A 27,960-nucleotide genomic window follows, 5' to 3' on the forward strand; every position below is an offset into this window, starting at 1 on the left:
GGGAGGGGGCAGGAAATGACAAAAATGAAAAGAATTTCGCTCTTCTCTACACAAGCCTAGAGACGGAAAGAGAAAATTATAACTTGACCCTTAATTATTCAAAGGAAGCAAAGAAAAAGAATTTAGGATAAAGAAGATTCCTTCCTAATAACTTGAAACAAAAGCCAAAGCACATTAACATATGAGGACTGGAGGGTTTAGAGAAATAGCTGGAAATTGCATGCCTATAATCTTGGAGGAAAATATAGGAACTCCCTTAATTCAGTAATACACCTGGCATGCCTCAAGAAAGGGAAGGTATCGGTATTGGCTCTACTCCTGACCTTGTTGTGTGCAGAATAGATGGCTCAGGGGACAGGTAAAGGGATTGTGCCATGGAGTTTTCTTTCAGAAGGTTTTTCTGAGTGGGCTGGAGTGGGAAAAAGGATCAGAAGTGCAACATGATTATTCTCAATTTTAGAATCATCTATTAAATGATGGTTAGAGGCATAAGCTACCTGAGCTATGCGCAACAGTGTACTTCAGGGTTCTCTGAAAACTGGTAAGAGCCTTTGGTATTTCCAAAGCTGGGTACAAGTACCTGAGCCTGAGCTGTTTATATTTAAGAACAAAAAGTTAGCAAATTAAAAAAAAAAGAGACCTAAACATATTGCTTAAGGATGTCTTGGAGAACTCAAGAAGTCACGTGAAAAGCTACTTCTATGGCAATGGAGTACAAAATCCAAATGAATTGCTAAGGCTCAAAAGCAATTACTGTCTGGAAGGATTGATAATCTTGTGCCTGTTCTAGCAAGTGTTTGAACATGCATGTGGACACACAAACATCCACAGCCCATCTTAGTTGCTGGTACCCTTTGGGGCAGCTTCAGCTGCAAGGACAAAAGCAAAATAAGCACAGGGATGGGAAGACCCTCTCAGTCCTTGGTATTTCCATTACAGGAGTTTGCAGCATAGTAGTCAATGCAGCAGTTATTCTGCAAATGGAGAGCTCTGGTCTAGGGCTGTCAGTCTCACACCCACTGTTCATGAACACCTACATTCCAATTAAAAATAGAACTGTAAGACCTGTGAATACAAATGGGCAGAAATGTTACTATTTAAAGGGAACTTCTGGAGAAACTGTGTCATGTATGTAGCTCTTTCTAAAATGCCAACAGCGCCCAGGATTACTTGTTCTGCAGCCTCTGCTTTCTGTGTCCAGCCAGTAGATGCATGAAGCTCACATCCTGCATGGGACTACCCCTTCTCCCAACTGCCTGCCTCCTACCATGCTCCACTTCACTACTGCTTAGGCAAAAGCAGTAGCCAAAGTTGGGAAAGGACTGGAAATCACTTGGGTTTGCAGGTGGCAGCCTTAGTGGTTGCCTGAGTGATCAAAGCTGGTGGCTTGGGGATGAGCAGCAGGAAGTGAAGAAGGTGTGCTCGCTGCCTCCAAGGGATGCTCCAGCAAGGGAGAAGCAGCTGGAAGGAGAGCGCTGCGGGCCAATGCCACCCAGCGTGGCAGCACAGCTTTCTGAAGCTCTGGTACCTTCAGACAAGTGGGACATGGATTGTCACAGGCTGTGACGAGTCATGGAGGTGTGAGAGGAGCGGAGGGAGAGCAGGATGATGGACGATGACAGTGGAGGCACTAGGCTGGCTCTGTGGTGTCCCATTCAGAGGTTCAGGTGCTTTCTCAACCAATCCTTTGCTCAGTGTATGTTGGCCAGTTTTAGTGGGTGTTTGCACGGTTCTCAGCTTTCTGAAGAAGCGAGGTGACTCCCACTTAAGCATTACTGTTATTTAAGGAGGAAAGCAGGGTGTTTGAACAGGAATGAAGGCATCAATACCTGGTATCTCTTTTGCCAGGTAAGCCAAGAGCATGAATGGATGTTCTGCCAGTCTCAAGGCATTAAATATTTCTGCTTTGACTTACACCATCTCTGAGCTGTTGTCAGAAAAACCATTAGCTGCTTACATCCAGACACTAAGCCAAATCCTGGCTCCAGTGAGGCCAGTCATAAAACTCAGATTGATTTCACCAGCAATAGAAATTAGTCTCCTAGGCAGCGGTCAAGAAGGAGCAGTTGGATGGCAGTTTGCTATCACCTAACAGTACAAGTTTATGTTAAATTCACCCAAGGTTGTGACATACTGAAAACTGGTGTGTGAGTGTGCATACAGCACCAGGGCATGGCAGTACGGCACTAGGAGACCTAGTGTTGGTAGCTACTGAAAGTGATTTCCAAACTTTTCTCTAAGTACCGATGACTATTTTAGGAATTGAGGGACATGGACATCCTGGCCCCCAGCTGTGCATGACTGACAGTGTATTGTCTATCTCATATCGCTTAGCTGAAAATCTGTTCATTTAATTAGTCAGCCAGACAGAAATATTAAATGGTGTTTCAGAATTCTTTATTATGGTATATGCTTTCCAGTAACTGCCTCACTTGTTCTCTGATAGCAGTGGGGGAAAAACCCTCCCCCTGGGTTTTTACTGCCTGTAAGAGTAAACACCTCTTAGAAAGAGATTTTGTTCTTTAGCCCTTTTCTGTGTCCATCTGCATTTACATTGGTCTCAAGAAGATGTGCAAATCACTATGGATGCTCTTCAATGTCCATTTAGATTTTCCCCTTGCTTTTAAGGAAATGCTCATGGACCATATTTTTTTATTTCTTCTTTTCTTTTCATTGCTTTGTAATTTCCCATTGTGACCACTTTTTAAACACATTATTTTCAGACTGCATTCTGCACACATATGAAATAAGTTATATTTTGTTCTGTTCTAGAGCTAAATTTTACATTCACCATTAATCTTAACTATTTCCTCTTAGGCTGCATAAGAAAATCTGCAATTCAGAGTCCTGTGTGCTGTCCTGTGGTAATTCAAGTCTTAGATTTATTATATTCACCAACAGTAAATACTGTATTCGTTTTTAGAGAATGATCCAATCTGCCTGTATTTCCTGATCTTCCTTCTCATTCCTTTGTTATGATATGCTTTTTGCCTCTTAATTGTTTCCATATGAAATGGCCTCAGTCAGAGTGGCTGCAATGAATAATGTCCATTTCAAACTCTCAGGGTTTTGATCACAGCAGATAACCATGAGCTGGTTACTCCCTGCCTACAGTAGCACTCCTTAAGGACAAGTAATAAGTTCTGCAGCAGTGGTAAATGAAAAACACCAAAGACCAAACATCGCAGGCAAAAGACAGCTCAATGTGATTTCTGCCCTTTCAGCCAATAATCTTGATCCCATTTTTGAGTTCTGAACAGGCATGAAATTTTATTTTCAGTATGGCTGAATAGCATTAGGAACCAACCTAGGTTGTTTAAAATGTCTTTTTTCAAATAACTTGGGGGGTCCCTTTTATGTTTTAGGTACTGAGGCTGCTTTATTGAAGCATAAATCTGAGCCCCTTCAATGAGGCAGAAAGCTCTGCTGGTTCTTCTGCATTTCATGGCTCAGTACAGGGCTGGATGCACTTAACTGGGAGGTGTGAAGGAGCATCCTGGAAGAGATGGAAGCTAAATATATTCTGCTACAAGATCTCTTCCATTCCACTCTCCACCCCCAGAACCCAGAGACTACAATGGCTTATGCAGGGTTTTACATATGCAGCTAATGGTGGAGGGAGGAGAATTCCCACGGATAAAGAGCCTTAGCCCAGTACCAGCACAGCACACAGCCTGAAGTGGTGCTGGGGTGGATTCTAAGGAAAAACCTCCCATCATTGCTTCCAAAGAGAGGTCCTACACAATTATTTTTAGGAAAGGATTCCTGGCCAGAAGGACATCCTTTCCTACAGCTTTGATATAGGCACCTGGACAAGGTGGAGAGGGGATGGGATTTCATCTAGACCCCCTGCATTTAGTGTTTCCTCTTATTTAGCTCCAAGGGGCTTCCTGGTTTGGGGAGTTTATTTTGTTTCAAGCCCCCCTCCGACAGCCAGATGTGTGCGTGCCTCACATGGCTTGCAAGGCTGAAGTGCTGTGGTCATCCCAAGCCCAGGTGCCTGTCAACCCACCTTCCAACTCTTACAAGAGCATTGCTTGTGTGTAAGGAGCCCAACTCCATAAAAATACAAAAGAGCAAATAAGAGTTTCCTCTCATTTGTCCCTGATTTTATGCTTATATAATTCCACTAATTTCATTTGCATGAGAACAAAACCAGACCTCTAGTCTCTTGCTAGAAATTATTTTACAGGGCTGTTATCCAAACCAGGAGGCCGAGCTGGAGTCTACTTCTCATGCAGAAACCACGACAGCGGAAGTGACACTCAAAGTGGTTATTTTATTCTCACTCTATGTTTTTATGCATGTTTATGTATGTTGATTGTAGTGGGATGGGGGCAGAGAAGAACAGCCAAGCAGCCTTCCCTCTTCTGCACATGATTGTCTAGCTCACTGGTTTTATCTCCAGGTACACAAAAGAAAATGAAACCATTAAAAAAGATACCTGTGAGCTGTAAACTCTGAGAGGAAGAAATTACTGTCGGTTTGTCAGGTTTGTAGGTGAATTACTTATTTATGTAGTTCAATAGATTTAATATTACTCACAGATGAAAGACACAAGTTAAACATGCTTTGCAAACACACGCAGTGCCCTCTCATTTACTTGAGAATGGGTCAACTTAAAATTGCTCCTGGACAGGCACAGATAATTGAGTGGGGGAGCAGAAATGAGGACCAAAGGAAAGCAACCCAAATTGCTTTTAAAAGTTTTAAATAAGTATGCTGCTGGAAGTGCTATAAAAGATAACACAAAAGAGCCAGCTAAAATTCATGGCTCAAGCTCAATTTTTTGCAAGCAATCATAAATCCTAACTTCAGCAGCTTTGTGTTCATCTAGGGGCACTGGACAAGCGAAAAAAAGTTGACCTCATCATCATGTGAAGTTTCCTATTCCTGTCCTAAGTTGTCATTGGTAAAAGCCTGCAGCAAAAATTCCAGTTGTAAACAGCGATGTGCTGCCAATGTTGCAGCAAGGGTAGCCCACATTTTTTCCTTTCTGCAGCTGTAGCACAGCTTGTGCATAAGGGGCTCCATGGCTCTGGAGGAGAGGGATGCAGACCAGCCCTCCCAGCCCTGCCTTCGTTTGCTTCTCTGGTGAAACATAAATGCCCTTTCTCAGGTGTAACTAAAGAGGGAGATGCTGTAATTTGGCAATGAACCTTGAGAGTCACCAGGTCTTGTTTCTAGGGAACTGCTCATGGAAATAGGAGTGAGAAACCCTTACCCTCCAACTGCACCCCCTCCAACTGCACAGCACAAGGATGCATCTGCAGGTCTTGCACCCTCGCGATTCATTCTCAGAACTTGTGGCACTTGTCCGTACCATCCTTCTGGGAGTGAGGCAGGACGCTTAATTTTTGGGTGGCTGACCAAGTACCATATGGGTGATGCAGCAGCCCTTCCAGCAAGCAGATATTCCTGAAATGTGGGGTGAAATTCAGCTCACCCGGACAGCTGTGGGTTAGACTTCGCTGCAGAGCTGAAGGACGTGATGCAGCAGAACAATTAGTTCCCTTCCAACACATGTGCCAAAGGCAGCAGGCACGTGCCTCAGCATGCAGCTCCCACTCTTACCTGCAGGATGGCTCCCTCAAATTTAGTTTTAAAAATATGGGGATTAGCGACTACTTATTAGGTGTCTCACTACCTGCCCAACAGTTTTCCTTGGTGCAATTAAAAATGTCTCCAGAATGTATAATAAGAGTCAACTGAATTTTTACAGCATCATGTAGACAATGTACACCATGTGGAAAAATACACTTGGGATCTGGTAGCCCATGACTGAAACAGACAAAAAGAAAAAAGCTCTGGGTAAAGGAAATCAGAAAAAAAAGAGCTTTGGAGAGAATTTCAGGGATAGTAACCTCCCTTTGAAATGTGTCTGTGCAGTCAGTGTCTTGGAGAACCTTGAGAATGTTTGTATTCTTTTCCTGCTTTATGTCCTTAAAAATAACCCCACTCATTTTTTCTTCCCCTCAGGCCTAGTCAATATTGTCATTAAGCAACTGAAGGACCTTTTCTAAACAATTGGAAAAAATGTGCTTGTAAAACTGTGCAAATACCTATTTCCAAAAATAACTAAAACTGCTGTGGTTTCAGGGACACAAGTGATGCATTTTGAAATAGGACTAAATGTTTATTTACATGAGAGAGCATGCTAGCTCTGGTCCACTGAGAAAATAATGGGCATTAAACCCTTTACAGCATACAGTCCAGTGAATAAGAGGTAGATCAGAGTGGTTTAGTGATCTACCTTTTGTTTTTAAGAAAAACAACTCACTTTGAGGCTGAGCAAAAGAATAACTATTTTGTTAACAACTTATCTCTTTTGAATTTAAAACTTTTAGGACTTATTTTAAATGTAATGAAAGATAACGAGAGGCACAGCAAGAAGAAGGTTTCTTGTGCCCTATAGAAAAGTATCAGTCCAAAGGAGGATTGTCAGCTCCTTAACTTGGTCTTCTCTGTGTCACTGAGTTGATGTGATGAGGCTTTAGTACAGTCTTACCCAGCCAGTTGTGGATTTCCTCTGAGGCACAGGATGTCCCCAGAGGTAAGAAAGCTGTCCCATGCCCCCACCTGCCTTCATTGCCCAGCGAAGGAGATGGCACGAGAGGGAAGAGGCAAAGAGATGCAGCCTAAGCAACAGAGGGCTGTGATACTTGCCTGCTCGAGCAGTTCGCACTAATTTGAGCAGCCCAAAGGTGACAACTATTTATGCAGATAAAAGGTCAATGGCGAGCTGGCATGTGGCTGCAGGCTATCTTGGTACGCACTTCACCCGGGGCACTGGTGCAGGCTTCCGATTCACAGTTTGTCTTTCTGCATGAACTTTCAGGCCAAGCTTTGGCTGGGAAAATAATCTCTGCCATGGGAGTTGACACAGTTAGGATCCAGATGCAATTTTTTTTGTGGCTCAGGCTCATCTGTAGCTAAATCAAACCTTTGAATCACTATTTATAAAAGCAGCCAAATTCTGAACTGTTTGCTCAGTATTTAATTGGCCCTTGTGTTGGATAAACCCCTCTGAAAGCATGCCTGAGTGCAGATAGAGGAAAAAGTGAGTAAGATGCTCAGGATGTGACCTGCTGAAAGAAAGCCAGTGAAAAGCCTACTGAATTCAACAGAGGTGGATTCTTCAGCTGTCAGTGTGTGTGGACATAAATCTCTTTAAACATGCAGGATCTTAGAGCACAAAACTAAATGACAGGATTTGAATTTCCAGAGCAGTTTCAGCTTGGGTGAAACAATGACTGTTTAGGTGAAAAAGGGAAGTAAATATACTTTGTTAATCTAGTCAGATTCTACACTGTATTTGAAATTTTACAGTCAATAGGTGCTTCACCCTTTGCTGTCATTAGAAGATTAAAATATATTTTAACTTTCAGTTCCAGCAGCTAGCTGTCTACCTGCACTGATTTTAAGGAAAATCCTTTTGACTTCTGCTGTAAATCAGTCCCATATGCCCTGGTTCCCAGTAGGAAGTATGCAAAATATGTTGTGACATTTAATTACTCCAAAAAAGGTAATGGGAAAGCATCATTACATCGATTTGTTTTTCATCACAGAGGTATTTGGCACCATGCCCTAATTAAGGTTGCAGCAATAACTCCATTATAAGCAGTGTTTGCCTCCCCTGGGAATTTTTTAATAGGAGTTACCTATTATTCTGCCATTTTTGTTTGTTAATAAAGAAAAAAATACGTTAGGATTAAAATCGTCCATGTAGAAAGCCACCAAAACTAACAGTCTTCAGATCCAGAAAAGCATATTTTTCCTCTAGCCATTTCTTCCTGTCAAAATGGAGAATTACCAAGTACTTCCTTGACCACTGTCTCCCTAGATCTTCACGAGGGGAAGTTTAAACAGTGCTTGGACGCATTTTGTCAAGTTGTGATGATAATAACTGGGTGGTGCTTCTCATGGATGAAGGCTTCTGCCCTACAGGTGGGAGAGCTGGTGACTCTTGATGACTTTTTCTTACAGCTCGTCAAAGGAAAGAAAAAGAAGCCTTTGCAGAACCTGAAGATATTGGAATACATTCTGCAATTTCCTGGACTTTATGCTGCCTCTTGTAAGTGTTATGATATTATTTCCAGTCCCTAGAAAACAGAACTGTACAATAGATGATGACTGTGGGATTTCTGTTATCTTGGAGCAAATACGGGGTTTATGCTTTCCCTCCTATTAAGGTATTTTAGAAAATGAAACACAGAAAAAGCAAGATCTTGCTCAGTTAGTGTGAGGGCTATCTATTCTTGTACTTCAAGAACATGGTTTAGAAATGGAATCTCTTACTGCCTCTGCCCAGACAGCATTCTCATCTTCCAGAATGATACACTGGTGAAATGAAGACCTGGAGCCAGGTTTGCCTCAAAAGAACACAGAAAATACTGTAGGTTTATGGACAATATTCCATCAGAAATCCTCATAAAATTGAAGCAGTTGTTTACCTCTTTAAAATAATAAAAAAAAAAAAGACTGCATGTCCCACTGGCTTTTTACTCTTAATCCTAGTCTAGAGCCGATGATTAGATACTGTGTCTTTCTCCAGCCCCCCAGTTTTACATGAGGGCACCCATCTGCCTTTTTTTGACTCTCCTGCCTTGTTTTGTGTTAGTGAATGGTCACAATACGGTTAAAGAGTCAGCTTTAGGTCACCTGAATCAGCTTTACAACATCTAGCCTTGAGGAAGAGAACAGTGTAATCCCCACAACAGAGCTCTGTATCCGCTGGCCGCAAATCTGCCCAGCTTCTCCAGCGGGTCTGGTGCTCCGTGGAAGGCACCACACTGCTCAAGCTACCTTGGTATCCCTGTCTGAATTACCTAAAAGCTGATTGGGATATGCCTGGGTCACCTTCAGCATTGACACAGCCACGGCATATTCTGAAAGCGTGTAATGCACTCCCTGCTGCCATGTACTGCTCTTGTCTGTGCACTTCCTACAGAAAGCGAAGTGTGGGAGGAATCACCTGTCCATATTCCCTAGGGGAAGAAATGTCATCCTTGTGATTCATGGGCACTGTGCAGTCCAGGTGTGAGTGCTCCAGGGACCAGGCACAAAGGACAGGACAAGGCTTTCAACATGCAAGGAGAAAGTGCAGTTATTCCCACAACCATGTTTATCTTAGAGGAGGTGTCTTCCATCCACCACCGTCAATAAACCTCTGGTTTTTTCTATCCACTGCTGCCATCCAGGTGAGGCGAGGGTAGCCTCCCAGTTCTCAGCATTCTGGATTGTTTGATCAGTAGATGCTCTCAGAATACCAGAAACTGAGATGTCTCATTTAGCACCTTAAAACTTTGTAGACAACTAAGTTTTTCCTTGCTGAGGGCTGAATGGGCCTTCCAAGTACATCTGGGTGGATAAATATTGATTTCCACCTTAGTTTTATGCCCATAAAGCTGGAACTGGGGATAAAGGCCTGTCTCAGGGGGGCAGGTTCTGTGTTACAGAAAAAGCTGGAAAAATCAGACCCATTATGGAAAAACAGCCATGAGCTATTTTCCTTCTGTATGCAGCAGTTAAATGCTAAGTGTTAGTACTTGTGATAAGTAGAGAACTTTTTTCTTCTTACCTCAGAAATTCACTTATAAAATTTGCAGTTAATTTCTAATTAGGTTGTTCAAACTATTACAATAATCTTGAGGAAGCAGCTATAGCATTTTGTACCATGGCACAGCATTCTGTGTACATCAGTCCAAATGATCCACTAAAGTATTATTAAAATTATAGAATAAATTGCATTTACACAATATTAAATATACAAAAAAGGGTAACTGTGAAAATTGCTGGCATATGCAGCTCTTCTAACCTTGGAACCCAAATTGCTTTTCTAATTTGCTGCCCTAATCCTGAGACTGGACTTCTATAAAACTGCATTTCTGTGTTGAGGGAAAAAAAAAAAGCACAGATCACAAACATTGACAAATCTATTAAATTACATAGCAGAGAGAGAAAATATCACGTTAAAAAGACTGAGGTGGTAGAACTATACCTGACCATTGCAACAGAGGAATTACCATCATTTCCCATTATTGCTCTGTCAGAGGTGTCAGAGTCGCAGACTGCAGCTGGGGCTGGTCATTTGATGTATTTTCCTGCTTCTCATGGCACATGCAGGCTGCAGAGAGTGTCAGCTAGGCTGCTGAAAAGCAACTCTGCCTCTCTAGGCTACCCCAGTATACCTGAGGATCTGCTGGTTTGCCTACCTGAGGTTGCCAACAACCCGTTTGTGCAAGGGGCAAATTCCCCCCTCTCCCATTAATTTCACCAGGGTGTTCGCTTTAACGCTTAGTAATGCCACTGGAAGTGTTGGTGTAATTTCACGGGTAGTGTAATTGCAAGTTAACTTCGTGGCTGATCTCTTCAACAGATGGAAGCAGGGTGGGGGTGGTGATGAAACCCACAGGAAATGGGTGCTGCTGAAGGAAAATGCAGATGGAAAAGAGGAGACACATAAGAACAGAGAAATGGAAGAGAGAGAGATCAAGGAACCAGGGGACCTAAGAAACATACGGCAGAGGGAGGATGCTCTGAATGACCATTTCTTTAGAGAAAACGGAACATAACTAAAAAGAGTATGAAGAATTTAATATAAATTACAGACACCAAATCCTTTAAGGGACATCCACAAAAACATACAATATGGTGGTCAGGTTCTCTGGGACCCTTGCATTCAAGTCCCTGCTCCTCAGCAGACCCTTAGGCCATAATTAGCAAGCCTACCTCTTATTCATGCTGTGGGCCTCAGGTTTCCTAAAGCCTCCATGCTCAAGATGACCAGGGGCAAACTCCAGGAACAGGACTCAGACCTTGCTGTCTCAATACAGCCCTTCCACATACTTCTCATCAAATTTCTCAGGACCAGTTACACAGAAATGCTGATTTACAACATCTCAATAGATTCCTTGAGCCTGGGCACCTGAGCAACCCAGGTGTCACAATGTTTTGCCTCTCTGAGGTAATTTGAGGATAAAAGACAGATGCCAAGGAAAGGTCTTGGCAGATCAGGCCCAGCACCATGCACCCGTGGGTGTTCTGTTGCCAGGACCCAAGCTATGGTCTCCACAGCAGATGGTTTTGCTCCACAGACGCACCAGCACTCTGCTCTGATCTGCTCCAGATTTGAGGGTGTGACAGGCATGCACCCTGAGCACTGCTATGCCACTTTTATCCCAGCTCTAGAGCAGGTGATGAATTTTTTGGTCCAGAACTTTTCTGCACAGATTCACACCTCTAGAAATGTAAAGAAGCTGGGAATGTCAGAGCAATCCTTAACACTGAACCAAAGGGGGCATCAGGGAGGAGGAAAATTCGATTGAAGCTCCGCTGTCTGCATCCAGCACAGCCTGACCACAGGCAGGGATTTGCTCCTGCTTCCTGTGGCAGTGGTTGGAGGAGGCGTGCTCAACAATGACTTTGGCAGTCACTGCCTGCTCTGGGAAGTATTTTATTCATCTAGGTACACATTACACATTGAAAAAAATGTTATCAGACTTTGAATAGACAATAGTTCAGATGTGCTGGATTTGTGGACTATAAATACACGTAAGGGGAAAGGAGGCCTAACAAACCAGTGTATCACAAAACAGTAACAGCAGATAGATTTCAAGGCTGGAGGCCAGCTTTAAGTCTGTGGTGTTGTTTTCTGTACTTCCTATGACCACAGAGTGAGGAAGCGAGGATGAGGGGTGCTGTACTCAATAAAGGGTATAATCCTTGATTAGTTCAAGAAACTAGGCCTTCTTCTGGGTTTTTTTCCCCCACTTTGTTTCTGAATTCAGTGGACACAAAATCGTCCTTAAAAGAAAGCAGACCTGAGAATTTGAATTAATGCTCAGGGGGAAAAACTCACAGAATTTTTCTTTTATGAGTTTATTCATGCCAGTCCCCTCCTAAGCACATCCTACTTCTATGGCCTATAAACCAAAGACTGCAAAAACCAGAGACGAGTAAAACCTCTTTAGTGTGCAAAGTGAGAGCCATTGCTCTAGTTTGTGTAGTAACAGTGGACAGATAGGTATAAAATACTATTTGTTTACATACTGCGTAAATACCAACTAAATAATTCTTGCAATAGATGTGGAAGTAGGTAATTTTTCTTTGAAATGTGATTGGTATTGTGATTTGTGTTCAAACTTAGGTCAGAAAACTTTAACTCAGGCCCCCAAAGTTTAATAATGTATTTATGGTCCCAAAAACGAGTGTTGTGGTTTTCACAGAAGGCAGGTAGATCCGCTGTCACTGGGCTCAGCCAGTGTTGCAGCTCTCTGTTGAATTACCTTTGAAAATACATGTGCAAGTTTGAAAATTGCACTTGGAGTTATTTGTCCAAATGCATCTTACAGAAAACCCTTACAAGACTCCGGATTTTAGCTCAGAATTGGTGGCCACGTGTCCTTAGGTACAGGACCAGGGCATATGTGATTCCTAACAGGGGAAATGGTGGGGGAACAGGGAAAATGTCTAACTGGGGAGGTTCGGGTTGGGCGTCAGGAAGAATTTCTTCACAGAAAGGAAGATTACACATTGGAATGGGCTGCCCAGGGAGGCGGTGGAGTCACCGTCCCTGGAGGTGCTTAAGGAAAGCCTGGATGTGGCACTCAGTGCCATGGTCTAGTTACATGGAGGTGATTGCTCACGGGTGGGACTCGATGATCTCAGAGGTCTGTTCCAACCTGATTCTCTGAAATCTGTTCTTTTAAACAACGCTACCAAGCGACGAAGCACCTCTAGCTTGCAGCGCGGGGTGGGAATTTTTCTGGACTGTGCTGGATGCACAGCGAATCTCATTTGGTAACTCCGTGTGGGCGAGACTGGCCGGAGCACAGCACGGAGATGAAGGCTCGGAACGTTGTGGCAAACGCGCTCCCGGGGACGCGGCTGCCGCCCTGGTCTGGGGGGCCGGGAGGGCGCGGGAGCGGCGGCTCCGCGGGACTGCGGGGCCGCTCCGGCCCTCACGCACTGCGGGCGGGGGGAGGGGAGCCCGCCTCGCCAGCCCAGACTGTGCATGTCCGAGTGACGCATTGCAGGTACGAACCCACCAATCAGCGCCCTCCGTATGGAGACCTCACACTCCTCGGCATTTTTTTCCTAAAATCCTCTTCCGCGCAGAGAAATAGTCCCCAGCTCCGGTCCCCGCCTCCCTCCTCGACCTCCCCCCGCTGCCCCCGCCGTTTCACAAGCGCTGCTTCCCCCTATTTTCCGCACCTCGCCCGTTCCTGCGGCGGGGCTCTGGGGCAGAAGGAGCGGCACGCGGGGTGCGGGGTGCCCTGCCGAGGAGAGCGCGAGGAGCCGGGACTCGTTTCGCAACTCCGTTCACTGTCGGGGGAAGGGAGGGGGGAGGGAGCGGCGCGGAGCGATCCGGGCGGTGAGGCGGTTTATGAGGCGCCGCCGGCGGGCGGGCAGGGCTCAGTGTGAGGCGAGCCGTGCAGCGGGCAGGTTGCGCAGCGTGCGCCCCGTGTAGCCTTCAGCTCCTACCGCACCTCGCAGCCAGGCCGGGCCACCATGGTGAGTCCCTGGGCACGGGGCAGATGCGGGGTTCGGCGGGCGCCGCTGCGATGCGGTGCGGGGGTACGGGGGAGGCTGAGTTCGGTGCGGATGGAGGACGGGGGGAGGGGGGTTGGCTGATGTGGGGCGAGGTCGCTGGCAGAAGGGTATGGGGATGGATGAAGCTGTCGCTTGCCGCGGCCGGCGGGCTCAGGCTGGGGCGGAGGGTCCCGCTCGGAGGCGCTGTTTGCGTGGGAGGAAGTGGCGGCGGCGGCGGGTGCCGCCCGGGTCCCTTTCCCGCCCTGGGGCGTTGGTGGGGATTCAAATCCAAACGGCCCCTGGGTCGGCGGGAGCGCCGTGAGGCGGCGCCGGGCGTGTGCTGGGGGCAGCGGCGGCTAGCGGTCCCTCCTGGGAGGGGACGCGCGGTCTTGGGAGGAGGGGGGAAAGGAGCTTGCCACGGTGGCATCAGCTCTGCTTTCTTATCGCTTTCTCCCTCCCTGCTCTCGGCATGTGCGGCTGAATGGGGCTGAATGAGGCAGCCTAAGCTGTCCGGCTCGCTAGCGAGGTGTGCTGCGCCTGGTCATAATAATGCACTGCGGAGCCCTGCAGCTTCTGAGCAGCATGATGATGAGGGGCAGGCTGTGCCTCACTGCACCATCGCCCTCCTCGCTAGACCTGTTGTCAGCTCGCGTTGGAGTCCCTGTCGGTTCCGTGGTAGCGCCATGCTGTTGGTGGCTCTGTTGGACAAGGGATTATTCGTGTTCTTTTTTTTTTTTTTTTTTTTTTTTAAACAATTTTTGCTTCCCGTTTTGGTCATTGCAGAGGACAGTCTTGCGTTTTTAATATTACTAGAGATGCATTTAGAAATGTAATCCACTGTCGAAATAGAACGCATTTTGTGAAATTGGAGGATGGTTTCAAATTCAGTCTAAAGGATGTGAGTTTAGCGTTTGTGGTTTTTTGTTTGTGGTTTTTTTTTAAATTAAAACAAGTGGCTACAGAGAAACGTACAAAAAGGAGCAATTCTGTTGTGAAAGCAGCACCAGGGACCACTTAGTGCTATCTCTGCATTAAGAGAAGATGCAGTAGAGTGGAATTGTCTTTTCATTCATTATGTTCTTAAGGAATCAAATGACTGTCAGCTCGTCATGTCTAATGTGAACGATGGCTACTTAAAATTTAGGATTTTTTGAAATGCTGTCTCTGGGCAAAGAAATTTGGTGAATAGAAGCCTGAATTTATTCTTTAGTTTGAATTATGAACTTACACAGCAAACCATCCGTAAAGCAGGGGGAAAAAAAAAACCAAACCCAAAATGAACGTAGCAGCAAAAGACTTACTGCATTTAGTCATCATCTGTACAGAACCAAAAATGGAGTATCTTCAAGCAAGGTCTGTGTAAAAATGGGTGTGTCCAGGAGGCACAGTGACACTTTGAATGTGGTTAGAGTTCGTCCTGACAGACCAGACTGGCTCAACCTGTGACTGTCCAGTGTTCCCCATGCTAGATAAGCCAGAGCGATTTGCTCCCAAAACAAGCTAACCTATCATAACCCTAATTTTAGTCTATATAGGCTAGTCTGGTTGTTGTTCTATAGTTAATCCTGCCAGAACAGAAGTGTCCCTTCAGTTCTGATGCTTGTGAAGTACACCGAAATGCCAAATTTTAGAGGCAAGCAGTGTCACCTGCGCTGCCATTCGCTGGTAGCTCTCTATTGGGCAGTGTTCGTCAGCTCTGTGGAGGAGCTCCCAGACTGGGTTACTGCAGAGCAGCCACGGCTGTAATGAAACACTACCTCTAGAGGCTGCATGTGCCACAGAAACGGCCGCACACGCAGCAGCTCCCCTGCTTTCCTGGGAGGTTTGGATTCTTTGTCAGGCCCTCCGCACACTCTGGGGGTGGGGGATGGGAGCTATTGCAGTGAAAATGAAAGTGCTGCAACGTGAATCACAGAATGCCACGTCAAAGCTGTGATGGCATCAAATGAGGGTTTCAGGTGGGTCTCGGCCACAGTAAAGGGGATGTCAGACCTTCTGCATGGGCACCTTACAGTCAGCATTTAACCACTGGGTCTGGAAGCCGCTTTGAACTGGTGAAGGTGTGCACACTATGACGTGTATGGTGCACCATTATCCAGAACTCCGGGAGGCCCCTCTAGGAAGGCCACAGTGGCGTGTAAGTGGCAGTCATGGTTCCAGGCTGATAGCCCTCCACCTGGGTGGCACGGGAGGCAGGGAGCTGGCAGGCTTGCTGGCTCCGCCTTTTACTGCTGTTGCGCAGCAGTCCCTGCAGAGCCCAGCACTGCAGAGTACAGATGGTGTTTGTTCAACCTTGCCCCACCTCCCCGCTTATCTTTCAACTGCTCCATACCTGTGCTTTCTAATAAGCTTTGTGCTCTTCTCAAGCACTGTACCTCTTACAGGTATTGTCAGAGGTCATCCAAATTCATCGTTAGGATGTGTTAAGTTGCTGGAAGAGTTACAGAGAAGGAAGAGTTTGGGAATGCTTAACAACTTACATACTGCTATGTCATGTCTTCATATAAAATTATTTATATAAAACAGTATGTGACTCAACTTGGTAACCCATAAGTATTGACCTAAATAAACTAGATTCTTGCTGCTTAAATCTGATCTACAGCTTTCTGTGGATATAACTATCTTATGGAAATGTAGCACATCATTCTCTTAACCCAAACAATAAAAATGTAAATAGCATGCAAAGGTATGAGTCTGTGTTAATGATACTCTCCAGACAAGTGAAAATCTGTTAGGCTTCTGCTGAGTGACCAGCAGAACACTTCCATCCCAAAGCTTAGTTTTGAATTGGTTATGTTCTCAGCAGTGCTGCTGCCACCCTAGTCTTTTTTCTTGGGTTTTTGTTTTTTTTTTTTTTTTAACAAAAAGTGGAACCTGCATGAGAATTCTTCCTACAGCAGCTGAAATGAATCTGTAGCTGTCAGTACCCATTGGCTGCTGATTTAGAAGTTGCTCAGTAGCCTAGTCTTGATTCTTAAAGTAGGTGAGCTCCAGCCAGTCTGTGGCCTTTATCTTGGGCTGTTGCTGTATTGTGTGCGTAGAGGGTTTTGTAAGCAGTTCAGCTTTTGTATGACAGCTTGAGCAGCCACCTTCACTTCTGTTACAGGAAGAATAACCTGCAGCTGGTAACTTAAAGTTCACATGCAATATAAAAATGTAATTCAAATTGAAATTGGCAAAGTAAAAATTGACAGGTATTGTAAATACACTTTCCTAAGTCTTTCCTTGACAGATGCTAATGTATAGAGAGACTTCGGTGGGCATAGTTAATGACTGAAACTTCCCGTCAGTATTGCAGTGATTATAAAAAGATTGCTGCTGAAATGGTCACAACAGGAACAAAGTTGAAAAAGCAGTGTTGAAATTCAGCAGTGAATGTATTTTCTGTATTTCAGTGGTTTTTACTCTTCAGTGGGGTACTATGAAGTAAAGGGTTCAAGAAGCTTCCCTGAAGGAAATGCGTTGCCTTGTTACTGCAAGGCAGTACTCAAGCTATCCAGAATTTGTTTGAAGAATTAGCTGATTTGAGAACCTAGGGAGAGTATTTCTACAGTCGTCAGACATCTTGGTGTTCTTTCAAGAGCAAAGTTCATTTTGGGTTTGGCCTGAAAGACTGATGATTTTTATTGCTGTCAAATCTAATGGATTCAAAACCGGTGAGAGAGGAAGATGAAGTATAAACTGGAGCTTACCCAGCTGATACAGAAATTGTCTTAGACCACAGAACCTTTCTCTAGTGGCCCTATTACCTTATGCTGACTGAGTCAATGTAGAAAGTGGTCTGAAAAAGTGTAGACAGCTGTATGCCACTGAAATAACCAGTTTGAACTGAAGCTGGTATCTTTTACAGCCAGATCTTGGACATGAAGCTTCATGTTCATCAGGGGATGGTTTAATTCTAGTGAAGAGTATATTTTTCTAATTTTAGTTAGTTGCCATAAATTTGGCATTTGGAGGTTACTGCTGCATTACTGAGACCTAAAGTACTCATTTACACAGCTTAGTGTGCCGTGTAAATGAGTTTTTTAAACCAGTCTGTGGTTTTAAAGGGCTCGTGTGCCTTGAGCTTGCTAGTGTTGCTTGGGTTATTGGTTGATACACGTGGTAATCTATTACTTGGGTGTATTTGAAATTACAGGGTCTGGAAAGGATGATAGGCTGCCAGTTCTTACTTAGCAAGCAATCCTGATGACTTTTGAGCTGTATTAGTGCTATTTCAGATTAGTCCTGAAGAGCAGCTACCATATTCAGAGGCCTCTACAAGTATGTTGCATTTTGCCTTGAACTTTTGTTACAACTGTAATTGTATTCTGTTTTATTGCAGGCTGATCAACTGACAGAAGAGCAGATTGCAGGTGAGGTTTCTGTGTGTTGTGTTGCTGCTACTGCTTGACCTGGCACATCTCTTAATCCAGTGGCAGTCTGTGTTACACAAGATATTTAGCTTTCTTAGATACTAAAGTAGTATGGTAGAATGTTTTAATTTGTCACCTAAGTTTTAAAGGCTTATCTACTGTAAAAGCACCGTGGATATAATGAATGTGTAGATAAAAAATCCTCACAGCTTTTCTAGCTAGTAGACTTGCGCTTATTCTTCTCTCATGACTACAGAGGTGTCCCAGGTGGAGACTGAAAGAGGGGTGGGGCACAGGGGATGACGACAAATCTGGTGAAGGCTTGGAATATTCAGTGCTTTTTTAACAGACGGCAAAAATAATTTACTTTGCTGTCTCCTGTCAGCAGAGATGTTTGAGTGGCTCTTGATGACAGCAGAGACTGGCTTCATGATGACAACTCTTGATATTCCATATTTGGAACTGTATTGTGTACTTGGACACAAGTGTTGTGTATGCTGTTCTGATGGTCTGGCACTTGCTCTGAAATGCTTAAATAAATGTGTATCTGTTGTATCTTGGTATTGGCCCCCTAGCAATGGGTTATGTGCACTGACAGCCACCTACTAATGGCAAAAACTTCTGGTTATCATGTCTTCTACTTATGCAGCCTGCACAAACTTATATGTCTCATTGCTCTTGGTACACTGATTTTAACTTGAATAATAGATGTGACTTAAAGCTGGTGATACAGAATTCAGCTTTGCCATAGACATTCAAGAACTTCATGATTTTGATCTGACAAGTGTATGGTGTTAATACTAGAAAGTCTTGATGTGCATAATTGTCATGTGAAATTATTTTAGTGGATGTTAGGGTTCTGCTAATCTAATAGTACCAGGTCAAGCATACAAGGAACAGCCTCTGAGACACTACTGTTTAACTATGGTGCAGCTCTTGAAGGCACTGTATTAAACAGAAGTGTCATTATGAGCCGGTTTATTTTTGCCGTAATTGCCAAATCTGAAGTTTAAGAACATTCTTCTGTAGCTTTTAGACTTCAGAAGCTTGCTTTTAGTCAAAGGAGACTAATTATGGTTTTGTGGAAAGTCCTTAGTCTATTTACTTGTTGCCATGGTACTGTCTTACGAGTAAGCACAAGCCAAATTTAGTTAAACTTCAGATTTTTTGGGGTGGGGGGGTAACTGGCCTACATAGCTTAAGGGGTTTGTGATCATTTTAGTTAGAGCATGATTTATCAATTGTCACTTCTGTCTTTCCAGTAACGGTTCATTGTTCCAGTTAATTGTAGAAGCGTTATTAGTTGATGTAGCCAATTATGGAATATAAACAGGAAGTTTATTAACACTACCTTGGGATTAGTGCAAATTTTAGCTATTCAGTACTGATCATACAGTCCTCAGAGCCAAAACTAAGTACTGATGAGCCTGTCATACTGGAATAGAGGCTTTCATCTGCATGGAAGGAATAAAAGTATGTCTTGGTAGCCAGTGTAAAATGGCCTGCCACTTTCAGGGCAGTTATGATGTTTTGTTAAGCAAATGTATTTGCAAGTAAACCGTGTACCTCAGATGTGAAGACATAAGCCCACTGCTGGTGTGTGAAGGAATCATTCTCAGTACTGCTTAGGAAAGGCTGCATCTATTTATTTTTGCTGTTGAAGGCCAGTGATCTTGCATGTTAAGATTCTTAGAGGTACAATTTGAATGTTCTGCTGAGACTGGCTTGAAAAACTTGAGCCACCACCATTCTAGTTGAGCTTCCCTGGAGATACCTAGCTTTTGGTTTGAAGGCAGACTTAGGAAATGGTAGTGCAAGGTAGAGACAACATTTATCTTTCTTAAAATAGAAGACCAGACTACTTAAAGCAGCCACTTCCCCAGGGCTTAAATTCTTCCCCCTCTGCTGTGAAGCACCAGAATACAGTTGTTAAAGGTTCCAGGTGTCATTTCCTGTGGAACACATTGATCATATAGGACTGAAGCTTCTTGTCAGTGTCGGTAGGGGTGGAAACCTTCCCAGATTTTGTTCATGTGAAAGACTGATACTGAAAGCCAGGTAGCTACAGAATGTAATACTGGCTGCAGTTTCATTCAGGAAGAATTAAGTTGTGAAGTTAAGTGGCTCTCCCTTTGGTTAAGTGTTGTGTTACAAAGATACATAGGTCAGGACCTTTTGGGTGGTCAGATGGGAGAGCAGCCTGAAAATGCTTTTGTCCCAAAGCCAACTGGTGTAGTGAGCTATCCTTCCCCTGGACTGGAGAGTTCTAAACGGGCTCTGTGTACAAGTAGGCCTATGTATGGTGTTCATTGTCTTGTTCCTTTAGTGTGCTGTGGTTCTCTGTTGGGGATTTGACTGCAACAGTGATTTAAAATTTGTCATTGTAGAAATAGACATGTTTGAGCGTTGAGGTCCTGGTCGCTGTGAAGAGAACAATTGACATTCTCCTATAAATATTCCAGGCATAGCTGGCTAAATTGCATACGAGTGGATATGGTAGTCCTGGTTCACTGAACATATTAGGTCATTGAAGGCTGCCACTCCATTTGAAAAGGTGATGTGGTGCACAGATGCCTCAGAAGCTATGGTTAAAAGAATATTTTGAGCTAGGTTGTTGGAGTTCACATTCTGTTGGATTAATCTGTCTTTCATGGGGCCTGTAAGTAGTTTTTTCTCATGATGCAGGATGCTTTTCAGAAGGGTGAAAAGGCTGAAACCTTGTAACCTTAGAACAGAGTTTTTATTTGCAGTTTGGTGTGGAGAAGTGTGGAATAAAGAGGATTTGCTTTACATGCTATATGGAGTCAAGGCGTTTTAAGTGTACGAGGTGTGTTTTATAACCTTATGTTGCAGGATGCCAGAATTGAGTTGCTCATTAACCTTCAGTATTTCATAGGTGCCTTCACTAGCCATGGCTGCAAATCTACCAAAGCTATGCTAGGTTGTTCTTGTTCTAGTCTAAACTGCATCTGTGTAGGTTGTTACTCCTTTGTTCTAATTACTGGAGGTGGTTCCTAGAAGTGGTTAGAGAGGTATTTTAATGGTATTCTTGATCCAGCATTTCACAAAGGAGTATGCTGCTAATCTTCAACTTGTTTTATTTTCTTTATGATTTATAGCTGTTTGCTTTTTAGCCTACAGCATCTTTGAGTAAAAGAAGGGTAGAGTTGTCCTTTGAATGGTTCGAGAATACACCACTGAAAGGCCCATGTTATAAAACACAAGTCTTTGAATTTTGTGTAAGAATTAAGTATTACCTTTTCTAAGCAGGGTCACTGCATTACTGTGAAGTTTGCTTCATGTTCGGGTTAGTGATGGTTGACTTTCACATGAAGGATGAAGTGGTTAACAGCTAAATGTTTTGAGTAACACTTGAGCACTTTTCATGAAGATGCAACCTTCCCCTTCTGGGGTTCTTCTATGATAGACTATGAACTTCTCTACTAGGATTGACCCAAGAGCATTTTCTTCTCTGGTGTAAGAGTTTAGTCCCAAGAAACCTGTTTGTTGCCTCCAAGATAACTGAAACCAGCCCCCCAAAGACCCATTTGGACGTGACTGTAGGTATACTGGCTTGAAACTGTTTCTACTGGTCCTGTGGTAGCCTTGCTCTGATTCTCATGGGCTGAACAGGGGAGATTGGCTCTTGGAACACTTCAAACTGTTAAATGTAGAAGAGTAGGGGATTTTTTTTTCCTGGATGGGACTTTATTGCAATTCTGGTGTTACAGCTGCATTCGTGAACTATAAAAACCCTATTTTTATAGTTGAATTTTTGATATTTGCCAGCTTGTAGTCACCTCAAGGGTTTCAGAGTATGAAGTAAGGCTTCATTCAGGTCATGTGAAAATGCAACTTTTCCTGTGACTAATTCTGGTCTGGGAAACCCACCATCTGGAAAGCTGGCTGCATGGAAATGTTGAAAAAAACCAATTCTTGGAAGTATTTGTGATGCAGGAGTACCCTTGAGCTGATGAGTTGTCCAAAGCCATGATCTCAGATGGCTCAAAAGCTGTAAAGGGATCTGAAGTCTACAAGGGAATAGAGAAGATGTTTGTGCTTAACTGTCATGTGTGCATGAGCTACTGCAGTCCAGTGAGCTAGCTTAAGGTCTGTGGCCAAAGACAGATGGCATGGATTAAAACCAACTCCATTTTTGGACTGGACAATTAAACATGTTATGCTTGTATTAATATTCTTGGCTACAATACAGCCGTTGTAGGGGGTTAAGAGGTAGTGTTGAAACACAGCAGAGCAGCCTTAGAACTAGTCAGAAACATTTCTATGAAGGCTGTTTCAGAGTACAGCAGGGCTGAAGCAGTTTTGTAAGCAGCTTTTCAGGAACGATGACTCCAGTGACTTTCCTCCTTGAACAATTGTGGTAGCATACACTGTTCAGACATCTGTGTCCAGCGGAAGTGGGTTATATTGAGAAACTTGGGTGTAGTTTGGTCTGATTATACCTTTTTCTGTTGACTCATCTCCTCTATTAGTAATAAAAGTGCTATTAAGCTGTAGCATATGTATTTTTAAAGTACCATTTTCAATTTTCTCATAGCAATTCCATATTGTTTCCTTTTGAGATGCAGTTCCTACCAAGGGTGTGAATCATTGTAGTTACAGATAGCCATTTTAGCTCCATATTAGGAATCCTTATTCAAGATAGAGAGTAACAAACATCTGAGGCCTTCGGAAATGGATGTCCTTCCATCTTAACTTAGGTCAACATGTGGTTGATTGGTAGACTGGTGGGTGTTTTTTCAGATGCTGATGCTGCCATATTGGCATTGCAATTATAGCAGGCTGAGCAGTATAGCAAAATTTTCATGAAAGATTGAAATCATATTTTGTAACTTGCAACAATCAGTAGCAGTGAATTTTTTACTACTGTTAACATTTCAAAGCTTAAGGGATTAACTTCCTTCGTTTTTGTGCAGAATTCAAAGAAGCTTTTTCACTATTTGACAAGGATGGTGATGGTACTATAACTACAAAGGAGTTGGGAACAGTGATGAGATCACTTGGTCAAAACCCCACAGAAGCAGAGCTACAGGATATGATCAATGAAGTAGATGCTGATGGTAAGATCTTTACTAACAAGTAATTTAATTAAGTGCGTAAGCCATTTTTCTAACAAAGTAATTCTCTTTCAGGCAATGGTACAATTGACTTTCCAGAGTTTCTGACAATGATGGCAAGAAAAATGAAAGATACAGATAGTGAAGAAGAAATTAGAGAAGCGTTCCGTGTCTTTGACAAGGTACTGTAATGTTTACCTGAAATATTTCTGTTAAAAAAATTTGGTCTGATTGTAATGTGCTTTCTCACAGATCTGAGGGGTATTTGCAGTCCTGTCATAGACAGCCTCTAGGTTGGCCAGTCACCCTAAAGCTTAATTTACTGTGGTTGTATGGGAAAGTCAAATGAGTTACCAGGATAGTAGTGAGTGACACTATTTTAAGTACTGCTTGCTGTGATACTGAGATACTTGCACATGACTGGCAGGGAAATTGTTTTTTAAGTACTTAAAATGTTAACGTTTTAAGTCTGTCATGTAGTCTTTGCTAAGTAAATTGCTAAAAGAGTCTAAAATTACTCAGCTCACTTAAGATTCACCTTAGAGCTGAAAATATGATGTGAGGTGCCTTGGGGAGGGTGGGGAGGAAAACATCAGTTGAGTTATATACACTAGTGCTTCAATATTCAGTGTCCCAGCTAGTATTGGAATATGTGAAAGTCATCTCTCAAGGCCTTGTGGCTTTGTGCTGGGCTCCATTAAACAGGCAAATCAGATAAGTAGCTTCTGTTCTAAGAAATCACCACTTGAACCACAGTCACATGATTTAGTAGGCATCCGTCACCTAAGAAGTTGCAAAAGGTGCCAATTGCATTGTTTGTGGTTTAAAAATGTGTCGGAATAAGACAAAGATTATAAGATGGTATTACACTGTCCAAAGATATTGGAGAATGCTGAAGATATTGCTTACAGCTCTCATTTTCCTTGTGTAAGTGCTAGTAGTTAAGGCTGTGTTAACGTCTTAATGTTCCATTTGCTCTGCACCGTTCCTGAGTTACAGTTAAGTTGCTAGGCCTTAGGCAAGTCTACTCGAGTGTTCCTTTTTCTCCTCCCAGGATGGTAATGGTTACATTAGTGCTGCAGAACTCCGTCATGTGATGACAAATCTGGGGGAGAAGCTAACAGATGAAGAAGTTGATGAAATGATTAGGGAAGCAGACATTGATGGTGATGGTCAAGTAAACTATGAAGGTAAGGGGTTGTTAATTGATTCTTTTTATGTAGCACTTCTCATGCTTGTTCTTGTGTGGGTGCTGATAGCCACACTGAGTTTAAATAGGGCAGTGTTCAGACAAGTTCGTCTGAACGTACACAGTGTTCCTTTAAGCTAATGTTCAAATAGTATGTACATTGTGTACCTCTAAATGGCTTTAAGTTTTGAGTGTTATTGCTGCCTTTGTGCCAAAGGCAAAAAAGGACTATTCAGCTGTACAGTGTAAGAATTAACTTTATAGATCTAATGATGTCTAATGACCATTAGAATAAGCAGGTTGTCAGACGTTCACATACTGTTTGTACTGTTCTGTTCACTAATTCATGTTGATCTGACTGTAGGAAGTCACTCATTTGTCATTAATGGTTTTAAAATTACTTAGCAGTCAAAAGGGGAAAGTTTTTAAAATATGCAGAAACTTCAAAACCTTCAAAAGATATTTTAAATACATTTATTTCACATAAATCAGCTGCAACAGTAACTTCTTTCTATTTCTTCCTTTCTTCCTGACATTGAAACATAAATGAAGCCATCCAAGCAGAAGTTCTTTTAGACAGTTGTTGGCAGCTGAGACACACTAAGCTTGTTCATTTTAAATTTTGAACATGTCACAGAAAATTTCTAGGGTATTTTCAGATAACATCTGTGCTGTTTCTGAGGTGTAGGTATGCCTTCCCTTTGAGGCCTTTTTGATTGTGGACTAAGGATAAGCAGTCATCTGTCAGTGAAAAGTCATTATTATGTACAAGGCTTCATCACTGTGTTTACAAGTAGGCTGTTCAGAGACTGGCACTAGAGAGGGTCTGTGTCCCTATTGTTTCCAGTTGCTCTTTTGAAACTTGAGCAACCAGTTAATGCCTTTTAGGTTCCCGGTTTCCTGTCATTATTGTACCTGAAACTATGTTTCAGCAAGATAAATGAAGAATCATATTGTGGGTTCTAACTTAAAATGGGTTGTGACTAAACATTGAATCAGTTGCTTAAAGCCAGCCAGGCAAAATAAAATAGTAAGACTTAAACTGTTCAGCTCTGGAAAATAAAAGTTCAAACCAACACAATGTCTTGCCTTGCACACTGACTTAGTTGATTGTCAGTTCAGTGTGATTTGTACTGATCTCTTAGTGATTTTTGGTTATCTTGTCCCCATCTGTAAGTCTGTGGGCATGGGATCCTGTAATGTTTTATCTTGGAAGTAAGGCTGTTCCCCAGTTCACTGAGAGACCAACTTCTATGGAAAAGTGAAGGCCTTTTGCCATTAAAAATAGGAGGAGTTTAGGTGTGATTGGTGGAAAAGGGGACTGTTTTGAAGATGCTTTTTTGAGTGTAACTGGAAACGCAGTTTTGAAGCAATGTTCAGCACTGGTAAGGCCACTTCTCAGATCTTGCAATTCAGATTTTTTTTTTTCCTCAAATAACTCATGCAACTCTTTCCTTTTACAGAGTTTGTACAAATGATGACAGCGAAGTGAAGACGTTGTACAGAATGTGTTAAATTTCTTGTACAAAATTGTTTATTTGCCTTTTCTCTGTTTGTAACTTATCTGTAAAAGGTTTTTCCCTTACTGTCAAAAGATTATGCATGTATAGTAATTAGAAGGCCATTCCTCCATGTTTTTCTCCTTTATCTTACTGTCATTGTTCTGATTTTTGGAAAATTGATCTAAGTAACAAATGTTGCATGTGGCTTACTCTGGATATTTAAGCCCTTCTGCACATCTAAAGGTAGATGGAGTTGGTTAACTGAGGGAACATCTGGATTGTCTATTTGAAAAAGTAGCTTTCTTTAGGAAACTTAGGTATGACTAGCGTGACAAGTTACATAAGGTAAGCTAGGGTTTACTGTGCATTAGCTGTTCCTTAGTTAAAGCAACATGCTGGTTCTAGTTCTCAAGTACATAGGAGTTTTTCCTCTTTCTGTGATGGGAGGATAAGGACTTTCGCAGCTTAACTGCAGGATAAAATGATGTGAATAGTATGTATCATGTGGCTAATGCACTGTAAAAGTCATTCTCCTAGCTTACTTCACAGTAACTTCTTGGTGGCCATGCCTGTAACATGTTGTTGAAGTGTGGAGTCTTAACGTTGTAGACGATTTGACAGTCAACAATATGAAACTTAAGTTGCACTAATGCAAAACGGGTGATTTATCCAGGTACTCGTACACAAGTTTTTTTTGTACTGCTGGTCCTGTGCCAGAAAACATTTTCTCCTCTTGTTACTATGCTTTTTAAACTTTGTTTAGCCACTTATTTTAAAAAAAAAATCTGCTTATGGCACGATTTGCCTCAAATCCATTCCAAGTTGTATATTTGTTTTCCAATAAAAAATTACAATTTACCCATACTGTTTCAATGTATCCTTGAATTATTTACAGGAATTGTTCAATGCAGTTGCTGCTCTGTGTTTCAGTATGTAGCAGTTTGGTTTGCTTATGCAATGGATTGGCTGTCTTAAAATAGCTTGGAAGGTGAAAACTTAGTCCTTAAACTCTGGCCCTTAATAGTATTGTTGACTTGAAGAAGCTTTCTTACTAGTAGTTTAAAATGTATTTTACAGTCTTGTGTGGAGCTTGGTGCTTCAATAAACTTACCGTAGTGACTGGCTATGCCCACTATCTGTAGACATTGTGAACTGGATGTTGACCTAGTTCAATAGTTGACCTAAAATTAAAATTCCTTGTTCGGACAACTAAACCTGTTTGCTTTCTTTTAATTATTTTGGAGTTTGTTCCCTGTCAGCTGCTACATTGGGGTAACTTAGTCTCACACTTCGGTTTTTCTGAAACTGCCATGTCTGAGTTGCCATTCAGGAAGCAGTCAGCTCAAAGTACAGAAGGAAAACATTCTCTTCCTCATTTGTTATTGAGCATGATTGTGCTTCTAGCACTAGTTTTTTGTCAAGGTTTAAATTTGTTTTAAAGTGGAAGACAAACCTGGTTTCTACCAAGGACAAATCCAAGAAGTCAAAAGAATGCCAGCGGCTGCTCATGCCCATTGCCTCTACTCTCCTGGCAACGACTAACTTGACTGTACATATGCTATCTGGTTATCTTGTTGGGGTCTCTGGTGGCCTCTAAACAAAGCATTGGCCCCTGCCTCTGGGTACCCTCACTGGTCCCAGCAGAGCAGTTACCTAATGCTTTAAAACTCTTTCAGTCATCTTTGATGTATTTATCATTGCAGTGAGCATCTAAAATTAGGACAGCTGTTCAGTCTGAATTCAGGAACACTTAATCAAGTGTTTATGGTCACTGATGTTAAAGCCCTGCTCTCCGAGGACTATGAACAGCTCTATTGGTTTTCCAGAGGAGGCTTGTCAAGTGTTTCAATAACCACCATCAGAATTCCTTAGAACTGTTGTTTGTGTGCTGGCAGTCTGATTCAGGAAGCTTATGCAGTCTAAATTTCCTAGCAGTTAGGATTTGCCTTCTACAAAATAAGTGATCAAACCAGCACTTCCTATCCAGGCTTCATCCTGTGCTCATTAGAGCTTGGAGCAAGACATACTTTCGATGGCACAGGTTGAGGAGAATTTTACAGAACCATCAGAACAACCACTTGAGATTCTGAATTGCTGGAGTACTGGAAGTCTCATTTTTATAGGTAAGTAATGCAAAAAGGGATCTGACAAGAATTTTTGGTTTAGACAGTCTGGTGCCTTGATCTTCAAGTAGGCTGGGAATCACGCTTAACCCATTCGGTCTTCTGCTACAGCTCAGCATGCATGTGGAAACATCTAAGGTGAAAAGGGGAGGACCCTCTCTACTATCACAATATCCCAAT

At 42.8% G+C, this 27,960-nt stretch overlaps 1 protein-coding gene and 1 long non-coding RNA gene across 4 annotated transcripts in view; both read left to right on the forward strand.

Annotated features, from left to right (window-relative positions):
* The window catches only part of LOC125324097, a 48,286-nt gene extending 39,850 nt beyond the window's left edge, over nucleotides 1-8,436 (forward strand). For all 3 annotated transcript variants that reach the window (XR_007202802.1, XR_007202804.1, XR_007202803.1), the window contains one exon: nucleotides 7,987-8,436. This is a non-coding gene — a long non-coding RNA (uncharacterized LOC125324097). The remainder of the gene's footprint in view (nucleotides 1-7,986) is intronic.
* Nucleotides 8,437-13,340: 4,904 nt separating this feature from the next.
* CALM2 (calmodulin 2) lies at nucleotides 13,341-26,871 on the forward strand. Its single transcript, XM_048297262.1, has 6 exons — nucleotides 13,341-13,515; nucleotides 17,858-17,888; nucleotides 22,826-22,969; nucleotides 23,042-23,148; nucleotides 24,021-24,156; nucleotides 25,619-26,871. The coding sequence occupies exons 1-6, from the start codon at nucleotides 13,513-13,515 to the stop codon at nucleotides 25,645-25,647; spliced, it is 450 nt and encodes a 149-aa protein (XP_048153219.1). The 5' UTR covers nucleotides 13,341-13,512; the 3' UTR covers nucleotides 25,648-26,871.
* Nucleotides 26,872-27,960: the final 1,089 nt, after the last annotated feature.

This window comes from Corvus hawaiiensis, chromosome 3, assembly GCF_020740725.1.
Source record: "Corvus hawaiiensis isolate bCorHaw1 chromosome 3, bCorHaw1.pri.cur, whole genome shotgun sequence".
NCBI lineage: Eukaryota > Metazoa > Chordata > Aves > Passeriformes > Corvidae > Corvus > Corvus hawaiiensis.